Source organism: Oreochromis niloticus, linkage group LG6 (assembly GCF_001858045.2).
Source record: "Oreochromis niloticus isolate F11D_XX linkage group LG6, O_niloticus_UMD_NMBU, whole genome shotgun sequence".
Lineage (NCBI taxonomy): Eukaryota > Metazoa > Chordata > Actinopteri > Cichliformes > Cichlidae > Oreochromis > Oreochromis niloticus.
The window spans coordinates 33,736,148-33,756,639 of record NC_031971.2 but is presented as its reverse complement, the minus strand read 5'-3'; the positions used below and the strand labels follow the sequence as shown (position 1 = coordinate 33,756,639).

The following is a 20,492-nucleotide window of genomic DNA, read 5'->3' as shown; positions in this document are numbered from 1 at the left end:
TTTCCACGGATCACTTCAAAGGGAAGTAGAATCAAAGATCTTGTACTTTATGGAAGCACACTGGCATCAGAGGCTTACTGATACTTGCCTTTTTCATCTTTGTTCCATGGAGTCCTCTTATCAGTCTCTTGTCAACATGTCACTTAGTCATCCTTAACTAACACCAATCTTGGTACCAGCTGTCCTTTCTTCCTTCTCCTCCCTTCCTCCTCTTGGGCTCCCTCTCGTTGTTCATGCCATCTCTCTCCCCCCGTGTTGACAATTGACACATTACCATCGCTGTCATCTGCTCTAAGACGCGATCCGTGCAGTCCGACAGCACCCGTATGGTCCCATCCTGTCCGGCACAGCAGAAAAAGGCGAGGCCCGTATGGAGGGAGCTTTCTCACAGAGGGAACATATCCTGGACGGTAGCGAGATGATGCTTATAGACCAGTGACTGCTGTGCTGTAATGATGTGGAAACTTAAGCTGCTTAAACTGCAAGGTGGGACTATTTTGTTGATGCTTGTAGCATTCTGTCTCCTTTCTTTTCATTTTTATTTCACAGTTTTCTCAGATAGTTTAAAGAACAGAACATCACTCATGTCAGATGAGTTACAGCCTATTCAACTGATTTTTTCATGACACCTTAACCCCTTCTGCATCTGCAGCATCCTTCTTTTTCTTATGCGCCACTGAAACTTCTCTCCATACACTCCAGCAGTTAATACTGAGACAACAACAGCTCACTGTGTTGTCATTAAAGACCAATGTTCCCGTGCAGCAGTGATAAAAGAGGAGAAGAGCAGAAATCAGACAGTATATGAGCTTGCGCCTCTTAATCTCTCCTCCTCCGGCTCAGCCTAACTGACATTTTCTTAATTTATTCCTCTCAGGATTCCAACATTTTAATTAGGTCACTCCAAATCTCCTCCCACGCAGCGTTATTCCGAAAAACTTTTTTATTTCATCATATTTGTCATTTGCCTGCTTCTTCTCTCGTTCTCTCTCCTTTCATTTCCTTTTTCGTACTTGTCAGTTTTGCTTAGTGGGTTATCTCACTAATGATGTACGGTAGTTTTCCGACCAAATCCTGCTGCTGCCAAAAGTAAATACAGCAGAGGTAAATACATAATTGAATTGTGGAAATACATTTTAAAAAAGTGGGTTTAAATAAAGAAATGTCTCCGCGGTATTTATGTATTAGAAAAAACTGTAAAGATTAGTGGGGAAAAAACAGTTGAAGTGCTTCCGTCAACTTTAAAATGGCTATGGTCTGTGCTGTATATGTGCTTATATATGTTAATGTAGGTTAGTGTCTGCAGTGTGTGTGGAGGCGTGAGATCATATTTTGCATAAGCGTCTCCTTGAGACCTTATACAAAGTTCCTATGGCTCCCAGCACTCTGCACACCTCTCTCTCTCTCTCTGTGTAGTTGTACTCTGAGAGTTTTTTTGTTCTCTACTATAAGAGAAAATATGTTCTGTATAATCTGTAAGTTGTTTCTGAGTGTGGCAGGAGTTCTGGCTTATCTCCAGCCTCAATGGAAACAAGAGGAAATTACTTTTCTGCAAAGCATCTGACAAGGCAAAATCCTTACCACGTTTTCCAGTGGCGCAGCAGGACATATACTGCGACTTAAGTGCTTTGCTGAAGGAGCCTAACACAGAACAGAGACAGTTCTCTTCTGGTTGCAATTCTCTTTAATGATCAGTCAGTAGGAGTAAGTGCCCTAAAACACCACGCTGACAGATGACTGTTTGGTATGGTGACTGTTAGGTCGTGGTAAAATGTCTCCATGCGACCGTCACTTGTAGTTTTGGTAGTGTGTGCGGCTGTTTTGTCTATTGCCACTCGTGTTTCGGGTGATGTTTTGGTCGAGTGATAAGATGCATGGCACATAAGTCAATAAACTGTAATTAGGAATTGCAGAGAAAGAGATGAGAGATGTTATAATCATAACCACATGAAAGCAGTTTTAAACTGGTTTCGACATTCATTCTGTGAATGTCCACACCAGATATGGGTCCCTCCATTGAGGTCATTAAGAATTTTTAATGCAGTAAACACGCTGGTGTACCATGATGCTAAGAGATGGTTTAAAAGCTTAAAAAATCTCCGTACGGTCAGACTGGAATTCCACGCTGAGAGTCGGGAGGACAGGGGACTTGTTTGGGACTTACCTCTTCTATCTAGCTAGCTAGCTAGTGAGTAATTAGATTATTGATCTAGTAACGATTTGTTTATTGTTAATATTAAAATCCAACTTTGGCTTGATGGCCTTTTGATACTCCTTTCTTATCTCGTTTCTGAGTATCAGGGTCATATCACTCATGCTACACTTAATATAACTGAAATGCTGCATTTTCAAGCAGAGAAAGGTGAATTAAATATAAAAACTCATTTAGTTGACCCACTAAGGAAGTTCTTTTGGGTCTTGTATTCCTTACAGTTGTATTCTCACTCTCAGGAAAAAACATAAGGACTGACTGCACTGTGAGACTTTGGATTTAAGAATTTCCTGGCTTAGTTTTGTCTGCTGCTTCTTTTCCTGTTATGGATTTGGGATATAGCCAGGGGAAATTCAAGTCTTCCATATCCACTTGCACACTTGTAGTTATGAAAAGACACAGACATCTGTACACTCAGCCACACAGATAAATAAATACACACCTGACATTACCATGAAAACAAAGTTTTAAATTACTAACTAAATAAAAATACTTTAATCATTTTGCAGAGTTTGTTTGGTCGATTCTGGTACTCTGATTTAGAGACACAGTCCTCTAGAGGAATGCCTGCCAAATCCTGATCTACCACAGTCCAACCACCACCAATCAGACTTTCCTACCACAACTCGGAGCACTTCAAACTGTTACGCTGTTGACTGCACTCAGTGCTGATCCATAAGAATGAAACAGAGCTACAAGGCCCAAAGATTGCTAATACATGACCTTCTAAGAGAGATAAGCTGAGAAAGCCTGCTCTATCTCCACCACACAGTGAGGGCTATAAAGGCTGAGCTCTAGCCTTGTTGTCTCATGTGCTCGAGGGTTCAGCTAAAGCAGCTCTTTGCAGCTCGAATTGTGTCTCTGCACTCCGTTTCGAAGAGATTCTGCCAGACAAGTAATTATGTGGTTAGCCTTGGCAAGTGGTGGGGGATAGCTGATTCTTGGTACAACTGAAGGACCAGAAGCCGAAGGCTCCGCTAGCCAGCTACAGTGATGCACTGTGTGGCAAACCGAAACCAGTCGGGAGCTACACTCCCTCTTTCCGAGAGGAAAGTGTTTAAAGAGCCACACAGAGCCTCCTGTGTGCATGTGTGTGTGAATGCGATGCAGCGAGTACTTTTACTTAAGAGTGCAGGGATAGCCTAGGTTCACTGGGTTCAGCCACACTATGAATCTAAAGACTGCTTTGTATCCATGTGTTGGATGTTTGTATGTGTTCAGGGGATTAGATTTAAGAGTTCCAAACTCTAAAAAAGCACAAAGAAAAATCTGTCACTTACTGACCAAATCACTGGCCACTATCCTCCCTAAGCAGACACAAACATAATTTGGATTAACCCACAGACCTTTGCATTGTTGTTTGGGGCATTTATTGCCCTCCAACCAAATCAAGTCGCTTAAAATACACTGAAAAACAACAGGAGCTGACCCAAAGTGCTTCCCAGTAATCCAGCATACAGAAGTATACAAGTGTACAAAAACACAGTGAACAGACAGTGATAAGACTGAACAGAGTGCCAAAGAATATCAAAGACCAAAATGTGCAAACATTGCCTTTATCCACTGTATTGTGGAGAGATTTAATGATTCTATTACCATGCAAAACAAATTCTAATAGAAAGTGACAGATCTAGCCTAATGCCTACTAGTACATACGGAAACCATATGGGCTTGTCACCATAGTAAAGACAGCTTCTGCTGCTCTAATCACTCCGACATAGCAGATGCACAGACTGAGGCATTATTGGCAAAATTAAAGCTTCTTCCCCCTTTTTCACATCGTGAAACAGCTGTCCAAAATTTGAGAGTGTAAGCTGGAGAGAAATAAGAGAACAAGGGAGAGTGGGAAAGAGAGAGAGGGAGTGCAATGAGGAAGGGAGCAATGGTCCAAAGCCATACCCCAGAGCGAGTCAGATAAGATACCCCAGAGCTGAGGATTAAGTTTTTGATCCAGATTTTAGTCTGGATTTGGAGCTTTTTCCTCAAGCTGGGTCCATCTGAAAGTCAGGGTTTGCTCAGCGATGTCATGTTGTTTATGTGCGTATTTGTAGGAAACAAAGCGACAGAAGAAAGTGCTTACGGCTCATGGTCGCTTGGTATTCAGAGTACATCGCAGCCGGTGCCAACCACAGTAGAAGCAGTTAGCCAGTCCGGCAGTATCAATTTGTCAACATATCCCAGCAAAAATCCTCTGGGGCCCCTGGGAGCCAAAGCAGGGCATTGGCAAGAGCGTAGAGTGCCTGGGGTGACCCAGCAGGCACTAAATACACACAGCTGTACACTGATATGGAAAGGAGCAAAATATGCACATATCATTCACAATGAGTACAAACTAATTGTGACAAGTATGTGGCAAATATACATATTTAGCCCCATTTACCCTATTTACTAGCATTACAACGAAAATATACACACAGCTGCAGCGTTATATTAACAGCTGCTATAGGAAAGGGTCAAAGACAGTGCATGGCACGCAGCCTGTGTCCTCTGAATCACGAGTCAGCTGGAGGCTGAGACGACATGCAGAGCATGACATGAACACACACACACACACAGACACACACAGACGCACACGAACATATCAAGTGAGGACTAACGCTTTCCCTGACCTCTGATGTTCAACGCTGCATCCACCTACCCACATACATCCTTAACGTGCGCATACTCAGGGGTATGATAAATTCACAAACTCTCATCCATCAAACATAATAAGGTGCAGGTTTTCTGTACATGATATATATAGTATGCAGCACACACTGACAGGCCTTACAAGTAACAAACAGTGAGATCTCGGGCATCTCTCTGACGCTTACCACACACTGCATTTATAATTTACAGTGCATGTACTTTCTCTGGGATTATGTTCTTACTCTTCCTATTGGGCACAGAAAAAGATATAACTGAGGAATGCAGCGACCTATAACATGTTGTCGCTTTACTATGTAGAAGCAAACTGCAAAAAACATTTTGTTCTCACATTTGTTGTGGAAAGCTAACTCACTCTTTGCGTTTATACAAATGACACAAATTAGGGTGGAAAAACCTAACTCGGTTTCACCTTTTTGATGACTGCATTCTCATCAGTGTGAATATCGACTTTCACGTAAGTTTGTTTGTGCATATTAAAACTGTTGCGCTTTCATTCTTTCCTGTTTAAATGTGGGATAAACTGCACCTAAAAGACAGAAACCACTGCAGTGCACTGCATCTACCTGTAAGTCACGGCCACACACCTAATACTGCAACTTTTATTGGGTGTGATGTAAAAGCTACTTCCCTTCACAGTTGGTATTAAGGGTAACATTGGCTATAGAGAGCAAAACTACAACTGCCTTGGTTGTAAGCGTACTTTTTAATGTTGTATTGGTGGACATCTAAGAGGATTACCTTACTTTTTGAGCCAGCGACAAGTGGCCACTCCAGAAACTGTAGTTTCTGTAGCACTTCCATTCATTTTTCAGCCCTGGAGGTCCTGTTCAAACTACAGCTTAATTTCAAGGTCCTCTTACCTACCTACATATTCTGCTGCTTTTTGACAATATTAAGCAATCCTTATTAGCAGATGGTGCTTGGTATAATGGAAAATTTGAGCATTAAAATCTCCATGACCTAAATGAGCAGCCTCCATCTGCTGATAAGGAACATGCTAGAGGGGATCATGTGAAGTAGTAGCAGATAAAGTCTCACTTGTTGCTCTCGTCTTAAAATTGCCAGTGTCAAGGCAGCAGGGGGAAAAAAAGTGGACTTATCCTAAACTGCTCTAGTAAGTAACTTTGACATTCTTGCAACATCCTTGCACCAAAACCCAGAAAATGACATAATGCATTTGTGGACATGGACTACCATAAACACCAACAAAACACAAACAAGGATGATCAAAACCAGCATGGCAATTTCCAAGGAATAGTTTGACATTTTTGGAAGATCTGCTTATGAATTTTCTTGCTCTTGAGTTATAAAAAGAAAAGATTAAGCAGACTGTATACTGGGAGAAACAGATAGCCAGGCTTTATTCACAGGTAACAAAATCCTTCACTCATAAACATGCTATTATCTATTTAGCACATATGACAATTTTGAAATTTTTGGTTAAACAGGATTGTGCAGGAATAATTTCAGCAATGTAATATGCACAGAAGGTCTAGCAAAAAACGCACAATAATTTAGAGAAGCTAATAATCCTGCTTATTAATCTCCCTCACTGCCACTGGACATAATGCCAGGGAAAATACAGTTCTATGCCTCTGATTGTTCTTTGTACCTTACAGCAACACACTCACATCAGGCAAATAGTTACCAACTCATTACAGTCCTCCTCTATTGCTGTTAAATTGCAGTCATTTGTGTCTTTTAGGCAAATAGACTTGAGTGCTAAGCAAGCAGACATGCCCTGGCTGAATTATAATTGCCTTGACCAAATCTCTTTCTCAGCAGTTAAGAAAATTATATCTGCGCAGTCTATATACCTCTGGAGCGAATGTGCACGAGCCTAATATGAATAAACATGCCAACTTGGTCACACGCTGAAAATTATCCATCCAATGTATACGCCAGGATCGGTGTACTTCCTTTTAAGCCCCACAGAAGCTCTGCCCAGACAAAACCTCTAAAAACAAGAGGTATCATCTATACACCAATTAAACTGAGAATTGTATAAAATTGTTCTTGTAGGCCTAGTTGCCACGGCAATTAAGCAAAGAAACTTGAGGACAAAGAAAAAAAAGAAGAAAATCTCAGTTAGGCTGGCTATTTGGAGGGGCACGCGAGAGGAAAAAAGAGCAGCATTGTTCTCTGTTTGAGCTCATACACACAAACACTAGCAGAGTGCTGACACCAATAAGCAGTCAATGATTTTCCTAGTGGTTCTCCTCTATGGAAAGCCAATTCTCCTGAGGATGCTTAAAGCACTGAAAGCCATGTGTAAACTCTACTCCTGCTCAAACACACATATAAACACAAACACACGCAAGTCTAAAACCTGCAAATTCTTTAACTTCTCTTTTTCTCTTTTACAACAAAGTGCATGTGTATGGATTAACCTTACCTCTCCCTTTCTTTGATATGCAGACATACCCAGTCTTTCACCTTTAGCAAACTCCCTGTAACTGCCATTGCAGGAAACACAGAGGCCGTTATACATACAGCATAACTCATACACGTGAGCTCGGGTCTTGAGAGTGAAAAACATGCAACACTCGAGCTAATTGTTAAGTGCTATTGTGAAAAAATGACCAGGCTTCCCTGCTTACTGAAATAGAATCATGAATGCTTTATGTAGTATGTAGCCAAAAATGTGTTTGATATTACGCTTGCACAATCACACTTCCTAATTAACTTCTCTTCCTTTGCCCCCTGCTTCCTGCTCACACATATACATGCTTTTTTTTTTCTTTTTTTTTTTTTGTAGTGTAATTTCTCTATACCTCTGAGGCCCTGTATCCAATGAAGTGGAACAGAAACTGGAAGTATAGCTGGAGACAGATGAGAAGGGTGAGTAGTGGAGAGCACAAAGTGAGGGAAAGTAAAAGCGAGAGGAAATGGGAATAAAATAAGTGGAACGAGAGCAATCGACAAGAAAGAGAATCTAGTGAAAGAGCAGGTCAACTCAGGCGGTGGCAGTGTGGAAGCGTCTGCGGAGCGTTGCTGATGTGATGGCATGATGATGATGGTGTTGATGATTCACCGCTGGTAGGAAATCAGAGAGAAGAACGTATTATTATCACGCAGCTCAATTACACCGCAATTTCTCCCCGGCAGCGACAGCCTCTGCAGGGCTCCTCATTGAAGCTGATTTGGGAGGCCTGCGGCGTCTGGAGGACCAGAGAACGACTCAGCAGTGCGGTAAGACATCCCCACTTGAGAAGGGAGAAGAAGAGGAGGCAGGAGAGGACGACCGGGGAGTGAAAGAGTGGTATGAGGAGACTGAGGGAGTATTTAAGGAGAATGGTAAAAATATGGGAGCGTCTGCGTCGAAATCTCATGAGCTCTGCACTTAAAGTGTTCGGCAGAGTGGAAGCAGACAGGAAGGACAGACAGGATCTAAATGCGCTGCTGATGGAGAAAACACCTGTTCAGTAATGGGTACCAGCTCTCCGGCTGTTCCCGGTGCTTTAATATGAATACTGAAGAGCAGCTATTCAGGTGGTGCTTTATAATTTTATTTACTCCCAAAGTGTGTGTATGTTATGCATGAGCCAAGGGAGAAAGCAGAATGATGAAAACCTTTGTGTCCATGCAGTAGGGGTGTGTACGTCTGTGAGAGGCAGATTGCATGTGTGAGTGTTTTTGTGATTCAGGACAGAGACCATTTTAATGATTTTATGCATTCTGCTGTTGCGTGCCTTTAGCACAGAAGGGACACTGAAGAGTGTGTGGGAGTGTGTATGCACATGTAGGCATTTTATGTAGGTGTTTGCATCTACCGGTGCATCCCTGCTGTCTCTAGTGTACCTGAGATTTTCCTGTACAGTGGCTACCCTACAGCAAGGGCAGCTTCAGCTGAACTGTTACAGTTGACTTCATGGTGAGGGATTACTTAATGTCACCTTGGCAATAAACCTACATGTTCTGTCAAACACTGCCACATTTTATGATTTTATCACAGGAGATAACCGCTTTATGTTGGTGTAATCTGACCACATTACTTTTAATCTAACATATCCTTAATGTATCTTTAATGCTGCTCTTATAAATATTTATATGTAAGAGATTAATTAAACCACTCTGTGCAATCTGAATAATGTTCAGAATATTGTTGAATTAATACAACTAAGGCTTCACCCAAACATTTGACTATCCAGTAACTCCTTTGTGGATTTTTAATTTTATATCTAGATTTATGTGCTTTTCAAATGCCTTTAACTGTTTTTTAATCCCTCGGCTTTGTAATGACTGTTCTCCTATTTGTGACTAAACGTGACTCAGTTACACCCATCACACCATATTTGAGCATTTTCAGCTATTTTTTTCTTGACTGCTTGATACAGTCAACTTGATTTCCAAACCCAGCAGGTTTTCAGGTTTCAGCTCTGCTGAATGTATGACTCTACTTGCCACGGGCCCAACCATAACTAGCTGGTGAACGCAGTTAAACAGGAAATGGTATTTACCTTGGGAGCTGTTGGAGACTAAGCTCAAGCTTAAACTGGGATACTTATGAGGAGAGAAAAAACTAACCCAAATAATAGTCCTAGTTTGGTTTTTGTTGTGTTTATGATCTCGTGTTGATTTTATACTTCTCCTCCTTCACGTTTCTTAGTGTTTAACCCTTCTGGCCTTTCCAGTTTTCTGTGTCTTCCTGCTTCAAAGTGTGCTGTTTGTTACTGTGTTTGGCATTTCCTGTTTTATTTTGTTAATCATAGTACTTCCTGTCTCATTCATTTCTCTAATTCCCTAATTGTGTCCTAATTACTTTGGCTCACTTAGCTTTGGGTTTCTTATCCTGTCGTTTGTGCCTTTGTATGTCAAGCATTCAAGAGCAAGAAAAGAAAAAGAAAAAAAAAGGCTGATTTGGGGTAGGAAGCACAGTGATGTGGTGATTAGCACTATTACCTCATAGCGAGAAGTCCTTGGTTTCCATCTATTTTGTGTGGAGTTTGCATGTTTTCCCAATGTGTGCATGGATTCTTTTTGGGTGCTTGTGCTTTCTCCCAGTCCAAAGACATGCAGGGGATTAGATTAATTGGTAATTCTAAATTGAATGAAGGGTTTTCTGTCTCTATGTGTGTCTTATCTGTCTCTGTCACAAATTAGCGATCTGTCTAGAATGTACCCTACCTTTGGCCCTACAACAGTTGGTATAGGCTCCAGCTCCCCCACGACTCTAAATTGGATAAGTGGAAGAATACATGGATGGATACATATTATACTGATACTTATAGGTGAATTTAAATCATACTTTTGCATTATTTTGCAAATAATGTGATGTTGTTCTTTAATATTTACCTACTTGCATTTTTATTATTTAAAGTGAGGAAAAAAATGGGTTTGAAGGAAAGCCTCTTTTACCTTTCCTTCAAAACCAGGTAGGTGACTGCCCCATTGCATGCATGGAGCTTGCATGCTAGAATTTTATTCATGGGTAATACAAAGAAATATCCTAATGGAACAACTTATCAGTCAGAGTGAAGAAGTAAACCAGTGGAGTCACACCAAGTGAGTTGTGTCGAAACATCAAGCTGAGATTATTCTTTCAAACGTCTTCCTCAGTCTAATCCTAGATCAGAGCTCTTATTATATATATTTATGGTTGATAAAACCTGCTGATCACTGTCTTGGCACCAGATTTCCACTAAATCTTAAATTTCACCAACAGAGAGAAAAATTACAGACCTGAACCCTGCAGGAGTGGAGACCATTTGGGATCAGGTTAGTTTCCAGAAACGGTCTCCAGCCATACAATCTCTGCCAGTGGGACTCGAGCTACACTAACAAGCCTTCAAACCAAACCGGGTTCCCCAGAGGATTACGCTGGGATTTGAGTCGACATCGGATTTGTAGAAGGGATGAGACGTTTATCTTTTCTTTTTTCCATCCAACATTTCTTCTTCCAGCTTTCTTCTGTCTTACATATCTGTCTTTCTTTCTCTGCATGTCTCTATCTCTCTTTTCTTTCCCCTCTGACTTTCTCTCTTAATCACGCAGACAAGTCTTCTGGGCTGTTGGCATTCAGCTCCAGTTGTGAGAAGAAGAAAAAAAAGAGGAGGAGGAAGCGGAATAAAAGCACTGCTGTCAGTTCTTCTTCTCTTGCTCTACAGGACTGGAAGGACAAAAGCTTTCCCTGACAGACCGGATAGCCCTATCTCTACCCAGCCATCATGTCTTTACCCTGTGTCTTCACCACACCGCCATGTGCTCTTTTCTCTTTCTGTCATCCTCCCTCCCTCTGTCTTACTACAATAACACAATACATGGAGATTAGTGTATGGCATGTTGAGGAGGAAATAGCAAGGCGCTGGCTCATTGTCAGTGTCATTAGTACGTGTGGGCGTGATTACATGTTAATGTGTATTTGCATTTTGCATGTGGACCAGTGTGTTGCATGTTGCTGCAACGATTTAAGGGAAGTGGACAGTCTGTCATGTGCTTCCTCATTGACAAGACTGTCATCTTAAGTAAGATGTGACCATTATGGCTAAAAGAGAAACAATCTCCATACTGTTTAATGAGCCACAGCAAAAGCTCATTCATGGTGAATGCTGCAGGGTATCCAGCAGAGATGCTACATATGCAGTGTGCAATGTCATCAAGGCCAAAACATCAGCAAGAAAAGAGACGTGAGTGCCAGTACAGAAAATCTGACCTGCAGCTTCTCATCATGTAAAGTCTCCCTACTTGACAGCCTACACCAGGAGGAAAACAAATCACTTACTGTATGTTCCTTTAGAAAAAAGATAAAGATTACTTGAGTTTGTGTTTTAGCAGAAACCAGCTGCAGAGTTGCAGAAATGAGTTGTTAAATCAATCAAAAACTGAACTCACAATTAGGAATTAAACTGAACTTATGTCAATAAACATTCAAATCATGGTCTGGAATTGAAATGTTGTCTCAAAATATTAAAAGCGCTCAAGAAATGTTTTTGCAGTTCCATAAAGTTGGGCTAAATTTGTAAGAGACAAAAAAGAATCATCAGTTTGTGTGCACCGGTGGCAAAGATGATTTTTATATTAAAAAAGAAAAATTCTGAGAGCGTTTAGTCTTTCAATGGCCAATTTTCTTCAAACTAAATGTAAAATAGGCTTTTAAACATCAAATCAGAAAGACTAAGATAACGCTTATTACCTCAGTATGTCATCATCAGGTTTATTTTCTCAGACAGCATTGCTTCAGAGATGCTCACACCTGTTTTTATTAATCAGCAAATTGCCAATCAACCACGATCATGTAAAGAAATTGGCAGAATATTTCTCAGTTACATCTAAGACTCTCACGAGACTTTGTCATTTATTAAGCATTAATGAATAAAAATCAACAGGAGTTTTGCTAATCTCTGATTACTGTGAATGGAAATATGTATTACTTTTTTTTGTTTAACTGAGCTTCAAACATCTAGCTTTGTCAGACTGACATTTCTTGTAAGAAAACGAGTTATATAAAAGGTTTCGGGGACTTTAAATTCAGTTTTCTCAAAACAAAAGTTTTTCTAAGCAGTGCTAGTGTTCAGTGTTTTTAAAAAACATTTTTACATATGTAATCTGAGTTTTTCAGTGGGTGGCACTCATCTCTTTACTGTTTACTCAAAAAGCAAAAGATCTTTATAAAGGGATAACCTTGAAACTCAAAAACAGCAAGAGTTTTGAGCAACTGGCATAATAATCCCTCCATATGGCGAGGTTCTAGTCCAAACCAGCGTTTGTGCGTGTATATGTGCGTTTATGTTCAGCCTTTAAACTCTGTGCTAAATATCAACATGGATACCCGGCTTTAGATAAATCTAATTTCACCCCCCCAAAGTTCGTCTCTCTGTCTCTCTCTCTCAAGGCTGTCTGCTAAGCCTCTTACCTATGGGATTATTGGCAACGCTAGGTATTATATAGCTTTATTCATTTGGATGATGCGTTATTAATGTGTTGGGGAATGAAACCATCTGTAACGCCGGCAACGGATGATGGGAGGATGAAGGGCAGGGTGGGTGACGGAGGGGTGGGGTGGGGTACGTCACACTGAGGCAGGAGAGTTGGCTGGTCTGAAGTTGTGGTGTGTAGTGATTTCTGTGTATGCAAATGTCGTGTTGACACAAAGCTGTAATGAGTGATAATAGTGAGCTTTGTTTGAGTTGACGTGGCGGAAGCAAGATGAACAGTAGTTATGAGCTTTGATTGTGCAGTTTTACAGATGAGGCGCACAAAGGCATCAAGCAGAGCACATCACACACAGAAACGCATCCATATACAGAGTCTAATGTGTTGGCACATCACTCTGAGAGTTCACTGAGAGACACCAAAGCTGATTTTCTTTCAACTTTATCCCTTTCAAATTTATGGGAAAACCTGTGTAAATGAGTGAAAACATAACCAACACAACGGCATCCACACAGGACACAAAGACTCACAAAGCACTTTAGGACTGGAGAAAGCTTTTGTAGTTCAAATAGCTTTTGGAGGAAGTTCACACTTTTTGTGTGTGCACTGCAGGAAAAAAAAGAACTATCAGCAAAAGAAGAACCTGATGGAGTGTACAGTAATACATATGGATGTAAGTGCGCTTGACCTGATGTAACATCAACAACTCCCATATTTTTTTAAAAAATGTAAAAGTTAGCTGAGGTACTATGAAAACACTTGGGAAGCAGTTGTGTAAACAACTGATAGCTGGGTAGCACATGTAGAAATGGACTGACAGTCCAGTTTTTATTTAGCTTTCATGCAGCTGAGAAAATACATGAGCTTGAATTGTTATAGTAAAAAAGTTTTTTTTTAAAAAAGACTTGATTATAAGGTTCACAGAAATAATATATACAGAAATAATTAAAAAATAAAAAGTGAATAAAAAAATTAATAAAAGGCAGGTTGCCCATAGCTTTGGACTTTCTATGGCAAAAGCCCGGTCCCCTTTGTCACTGTGTCCTTCATGTCATTGCTGTGGTTGTAGTTATTAGCATGCCACCCATTAGCTAACTAACTAATAAGCTGCAGATGCAAATGCAATATGAAAAAAAATATCAATGACAGGTATATAGTTCTCAGGGGTTTACCGCAGTTGGTGTTAACCCTCATGGACTCCCCAAAATTCAGCCCGATTTTGGAGTGACACGTTTGACAGTTTTTCGGTAAACGGGAGAACAACATGTAGATTCTCATTCCTATTGTCCAACAAAACAGGGCCATTAAGGAAAAGCTGCAAAGCTTGTCTGATAAGCATCTGCCTTGTCATTACAGACGTTAATCTCATCAGTTCGATTTTTCATTAATTGTTGATTGAATAAAACGTCAGCGTCATCATCTTACATGGAGATCAACCATCATCTCCAACCAACAGAACAAAAGAAACACATCATTCTTACTCTTATATGTGAGAAAATGAAAATAAATAAAATAAATGCAGTTGCATAAATTTGTTGATCTAATAAACAATTATCAAAATTATTGCTGCTGATTTTTGTAAACTATAGTAGAAACCTACCGGACAGTGAGTAAAAAAACTACATGAACAAAGGAGAGTGTTTGCACATGATGCCCTCTTTGTAATGGCACTACCTGCTGAATTATTTTTACAGAGAATGGCCTCACGTTTAACTCTCAACAGCTGTTTGTGTTTAATTTCATGATGCTGTTATCCCTTTGAACTGTTAAATAATTAATTAATAGAACACGCTTGATGCTCATCTCCTAAGCAAGAGTCAAGATGACTGACAGGACTGTGTGAGTCATTCTTCTCTGTGTTCTGCTCCTGATAAGTATAATGTTTCTCATGCTGTGACACCTGTTGAATAGTTAAATGGCTGTTCCTCCTTTGCACAATGTCAGTAGAGAAGAGGAAGACAAGGGAGCAAATGCTGCCTCAGTTGCAAACTGATTACACTGAAAAAGCCTGCAATACATGCATAATGTGTGCTAGGAAGAGTGTTAAACAGGGAAACGTCTGTGCTGTGGATTCTATGAAACTTTCAGTCTCCATGCTACAGAGCACATAATCTAAAGTTTTAGGATGCCACACTGACACTGACATTTTTGCATTTTAGTAGGCTCAGCTTAGTGAAATAACATGACAGGGTTTTAAGAGTATTGCATTATGATAATGATAAAATGTTTTTTCCGTTGCTGGAAGAAGCACCGGTGTCACGTATACAAATTACACTTCAACATCAAAGTGTCTTGGGTTTTCGATGTGTCTCTTTCAAGTCTGAGGTGCACACTTCTTCCCTTAGATCTGAATATGTTCCCACCTCTCTCTGTGACTAGTGGCACTTAAAAAAAGAAACTCCCTGTGTGTAAAAGCACAACCACAGTTGGATGCACTGACGGGCAGACTGTGCTTTACTTTTGCCTCATTACAGGTTTAACAAAATAACACTTTATTGATGTAATGATTGAGACGTTTGAATTTTTAAATCACACAGTGCATCTTCATGGTGTCTATGGACTGTAATTATGTACGTTCAAAGGTCTGTTTAAAACAGAATAGCTCGCACTCTACAACGATTTACTTTAGGGGAGTGCCAATTTAACTGCCAATTACCACTGTGAAAATGGCTTTGACAGGATACAAAACCCAGCACTGACAGTGACTGGTGCACGAGGTAGCGCTGGGGCAAGTGATACTGCCAGGAAGGCAACGTGAGAAAGCACTGAATTTAAAAATGGAAGAAGGTGAACGAGCAGCTTTTATCACAAAGTGAACAAAAGACTTTCAGGGAAGGACACATGAATATTCCAGCCCTAAAATCATTGCACCATCAAAAACGTCACGCCATACAATAGCACACTTTTGTATTACTTCACAGTAATTTACAGTGCATGGCCGAAGTGTCACTGTCAAAAATCAAGTTTGCATGAATGACAACTAACAATTAAATCTGAATGAATGTGAACACAGCACACACAGCCTAATCTTTAACTACCTCTGCAGACTTGCCAGTTCTTTACTGCTTCACTTGGGGGGAATTTAAGCCAACATTACTGTCAGTTAGGTGAGCTATAAGTCAGCGAGCGGCTGTATCTTAATCTATTATTTGCTTCACCGCGGTGTAAATCTGAGCTGCTCTTTCATGTTACACTTTTTAAAAAGCTTTGTATCATTATTCTCCAGTGTTTGCTAGCAAAAGGAGGCACAAGAAGCACAAGCAGTGGACATTTCTTGGAAAAAAAAACCCGAACATTTGCTCATAAATATAGACAACAATAGCACAAATGCAATAATTTATCCGGCCTGCTCTATAAGCTACAGCACTACATGTATATGTACATTCAAACAGGGAAATGTGAAAACAAAAAAACATGACGCACACTCTGTGTGTAGCTATAAATTGTGCATGTGGGTGTTTGTGGGGAACTGTTTCCCTGCATGCACACAACATTTTGGGTGTTTGTTGAGCGTGCTGGTGTGTATGTGTGTCAGTGTGAGTCAGCACCGTGATCACGGACACAGTGTGATGAATCACATTTTGGTTGTGGTGGTGGTAGTTGGAGGATAGATGGTAGCAACAATGGATTTTAACAAAGCTCCTAAATATGACAAATCTAAGGTGTACATGTGAGGCGGTGTGCATGATGGCAAGAAGAACATTGGTCCCAGCATGACTAGAGAAAAAATGTTTCCATTTTAAACTTGATGATGTTAATTCTGACACTCTTTAAATCCATTTTTAATGACAATAAAATATTTATATCCAAGCAAAGTGTGGCCAAGGATGTGAACACCTAGAGATAGAGCTCACAGGACAGCTTTTGGAGGCTTCCTCCCACAATTTTCTTCCCTAATTTGAGAGCAAAACTTGTGTTTTGCTCCAACTCAGAACTAACAAGGCATTGTCAATCACAAACAATTCGATTAACATATCTGCTGTTATTTACTTCTTTGAAGAAATTGGATCTGCGGCAAAGCCAAATGCGTCTCTGTGAGAAAAACTGTGTTGAACATCTTTATAATACAATAAAATTTATAATAATTTGAGGTTAAGCACATCACATATCATCACCACACTGTGGAAACATGTTGAAAAAACAGTAAAAAGACATCTCCAGATGGTTTCTAATGCCATATTTGCTATTGGAAACCATTAGGAAAACTCAGCACAATGGAAAACGTGTACATCAGTGGTAATGTTACGTGTATTACCATGACTAATGGGAAAACTCTTTACAACATGTGTGAGCTGGACACCCGCTGGGCACATGGGGATCATGATAGTATATGACTAGTGCAGCAGATGGAAAGAAACCGCTGACGACCAGATGTGAAGCCAGACTCTTTTCAGAGCTTTACTGTCTGCTGCTGAAGGTAGATTGGTTTAATTCTGGCACATTAACAGTTTTTCACATCTATCACCAGCACCGCCTTAATAAGCACCTATTAATAATGATCATGATACTAATTCTTGTAATAAACCAATGTCAGGCAAAACAAGACAGACTAATTAATACGTGCAGAACTTTTTGGTCATGAATCTTTAACAGGTAGCCACAGCATGCGTGAAAAGACAAATTCAGAGCTGACATAATATCACTCATTTCATTAAATCTAGTTATTTGTGAACGAAAGCCGTGGTGTCTGTTGGACTAGAAAAGAAAATGTCTACACTCTTGAGCAGAATTTCCCTGAAGAGACACGACAGGAAACAACCACTAATGACAACTGTAGCTCCTGCCTGCTGGGATGACACATCCAAAGCTATGCATAATGTTTCCATCCAACACAAGTTATCACATAGAAATTCTTCTATTGTCATACTGTAGCTTCTGGCTCATTCTATTCTGGATCAAAGTGCTGCTATCCCCTCTCTCTGATGTGGTGACTCATATAGCATCAGTTAGCAGGCGCTTATGCATCAGCCTTAGGCTGGACAACTCTGCCATGCCAAGCCACATACACAAAAACACACTCACAAACCAGCCACAAGGCGAAAAAAAAAAAAATGCAGCGATTAACCAGTGTATGTGGCCGAGAGCACCAGTTGAATTTATGAATCCGGGGGGGGGCACCAAAGTGGAGAGAGCAAGCAGAAATCCGACAGGCATGTAGCAAGTGCGCTCATAGGCTGTACTGACTGGATACAGGCTGACTGTATGTGTTTTAACAGTCATATACATCTGGCAGATTGTTTTTAAAGCAGCGAGAAAAAAAAAGGTCTTGACACCCAACAGTTACTCTTATGTCATACATGTACAACATATTAATATAGCTATAAAACCATAAAGTGTTAGAAGATAAGCTCACTAAGAAGCACCACTGTCTACACAGGAGTAATGCAGGGATATTTCATTAGAGGATGCTCTGTGAAAAAATAGAATACTGACTCAAATATAACCTTGCTTTGGCGTGACTTTGCATTGCGGAGATGCCGGCAGGTGGAACTCAGTGTCCCACCACATGAAGCGAGTGAATCACTAGAAAATCTGCGGAGGAGACTGGCTGTCGCACAGTGTATCAACCTACATCAAAGCCTGTTATCTACTGGTTGCATGGTGGCTGAGGGGTGGGCTACACATGAATGACTGGCAGCTTTATGAAAGGAAACTGCTGCCAGGAACAACGGTGTCCAACTTTTTCAGGGCAACCTAACTGCTTGACAACAACCCCAGTCAGAAGCTCAGTTTTCGAGAATGTAATCTGATACATCAGGTTGTGAAAATTAATCAAATGATGTGTGGAAGGACTGTGTAAAAAAAAAAGGAAAAAAAAGAGGGACCTGTTCGGTGTGTTAGCCTCTGGCAAAAAATGTCATTTTGTGGAACCTACAAATAAATATTTGGATTTGTAGAAGCCAGTTTTTTTTAAAAGATTTTCAAAGAGTCAAACGTGAAATTAGATTCTCTAAATGATTGTAAATGGGTACAGTCCCACAGGCAATAACTTAACTTGATTTAGTATTATTGATTTATTCATATTGTTTTCAAGATGTTCATTATGCTGGTCTGGGAGTTTGTTTCGTCTCCATGTCTGTCTTGTGCTTCGTGATTCACGCTGCCACTACCAATAAAACTGTTCCTGTTTTCACAAACAGGCTCTTTGTACACTCCAAAACTACTTTGCAAATTAGGTTGTGTTTCAATTTGGCCTGCTGAGACAGTGCTGCTGAGCCATGCAGCAACTGTAGTTGACTTGAAATACCAAACAGACCATGACAGGTATAGGCTACAACCTCAGCCATTGACTCTGCTATTAAAACACCTCCACAGCCAGAATTTAGAGAAGGATTTACCCCTCTGTGCTATTATTCCACACTGGAGAGAGCAGCGTGAGTGCGGGCTGACTCCAGATTTCATACTCAGCTTTGGCATTTCAAGCTGAAGTCTGGGCATGAGTGCGTTCATTTAAACGGACGTTCAAACGGTGCAGTGTGGCTCCAGACCAAAGCGAGCATCCAGCCGAGGATGCCAGTCTCCCACCAGTCTCCTAGAGTAAAAAAAAGGGCTCACTTTGCATCTGACATCCTATCATTTCCTTGCGAGACAGCCTTTGCTCTACTGACAACAATTCAAACACTCATTTGGGCCCTGCCGTGTGCGTGGAGATGTTTGACCTGCCTGCCAACCCCATTCATCCCCGGCGAGACAGTCTTTTTTTCGCGGGGGATACGATATGAATACATCGGCAGCGCCTCTGTCTTACCGGCTGCTGTGTGTGGCGAGACCCCCTCTCCCAGGCGGAGGGAGATGCTGCCGCTGCTTGTCCCCGTGCTGGAAATAGTGGCTGCCAGCGGCTTTGTTGCCCGCGACCCGGTCCCTCTTCTCCCGCACGTTTGACCCTCCGTTTTCTCTTTCTTCCCCGGAGTCGAGGGTGCTGAAGTTCCACACAATCAGCGTCTGCACCAGCAGCACCGTGAGGGCAGCTATGAGCGCGGACCGCGACCGTCGGGCCAGCCTGCGAGCACACAAGCCGCCGACCATCTTCGCACCGGGCTGCACGGAGCTGGAGGACCGTCTGTGGCTCTGCGCAGCGCGACGGGAGGAAAGAGTGGAAGTAGAGGGAGGAGGAGGAGGTGGCGGTCGTGGTGGAGAAGGAGGGAGGGCCTCTCGGTTTAACGGCGGCTGAGGCGAGGAGAAGCGTCGAGAAGGAGACACAGGGCCACCGTGTGGTGAAACTCGGTGAGCTTTTCAGCAGCAGAGGATGCTCCCGGCATCTGTACGGCTGTCTCTGCTGTTCACTCTCCGTGAGAGGAACTGAAGTCTCATTTTTTATCTTTTAAAGGAATTCAGGTAATGACCAAATAGCTACCTGCAAATGTTTGAAATGGCCGATGTCATTATCATTACAAGGCAGAAAATAGCCATATTAGTAAGCCTTAAAGGGGTTCTTGTCAGACACTGGCAGCTTTTATCTAATGCACCCCAGTGGAATTTCTTTAGGGCCTTTCTGAGTTTTAGAAAGATTATCTCCTTTGCACTACATTTGCTGCAGCCCAGCTGGGATCCAATAGGAAAATTACATTTGTCCTCCCCGATGTGCTACAGCTGAATAATGAAGCTGGTGATTTGCCCCCTAGTCCAAAATGAAAGATAATTTTCATTATGGGGGCTGGTCATCTGGTCAACTGTCCTTTTAACCAATAGACCCACCTGCTGTTCACACTAATCTTTCACCCAGTAAGATCTGGAAGAGTGCTGGAGATGGTAGCTGCCC

At 41.3% G+C, this 20,492-nt stretch overlaps 1 protein-coding gene across 1 annotated transcript in view; it reads right to left on the bottom strand.

Annotated features, from left to right (window-relative positions):
- xylt1 (xylosyltransferase I) overlaps positions 1-19,863 on the bottom strand; it is a 77,892-nt gene extending 58,029 nt beyond the window's left edge. Inside the window, 2 exon segments of the mRNA XM_013276695.3 lie at positions 19,482-19,507; positions 19,510-19,863. Of these exon segments, the coding sequence (XP_013132149.2) occupies positions 19,482-19,507; positions 19,510-19,759 (276 nt within the window). The 5' untranslated portion in view covers positions 19,760-19,863.
- Positions 19,864-20,492: the final 629 nt, after the last annotated feature.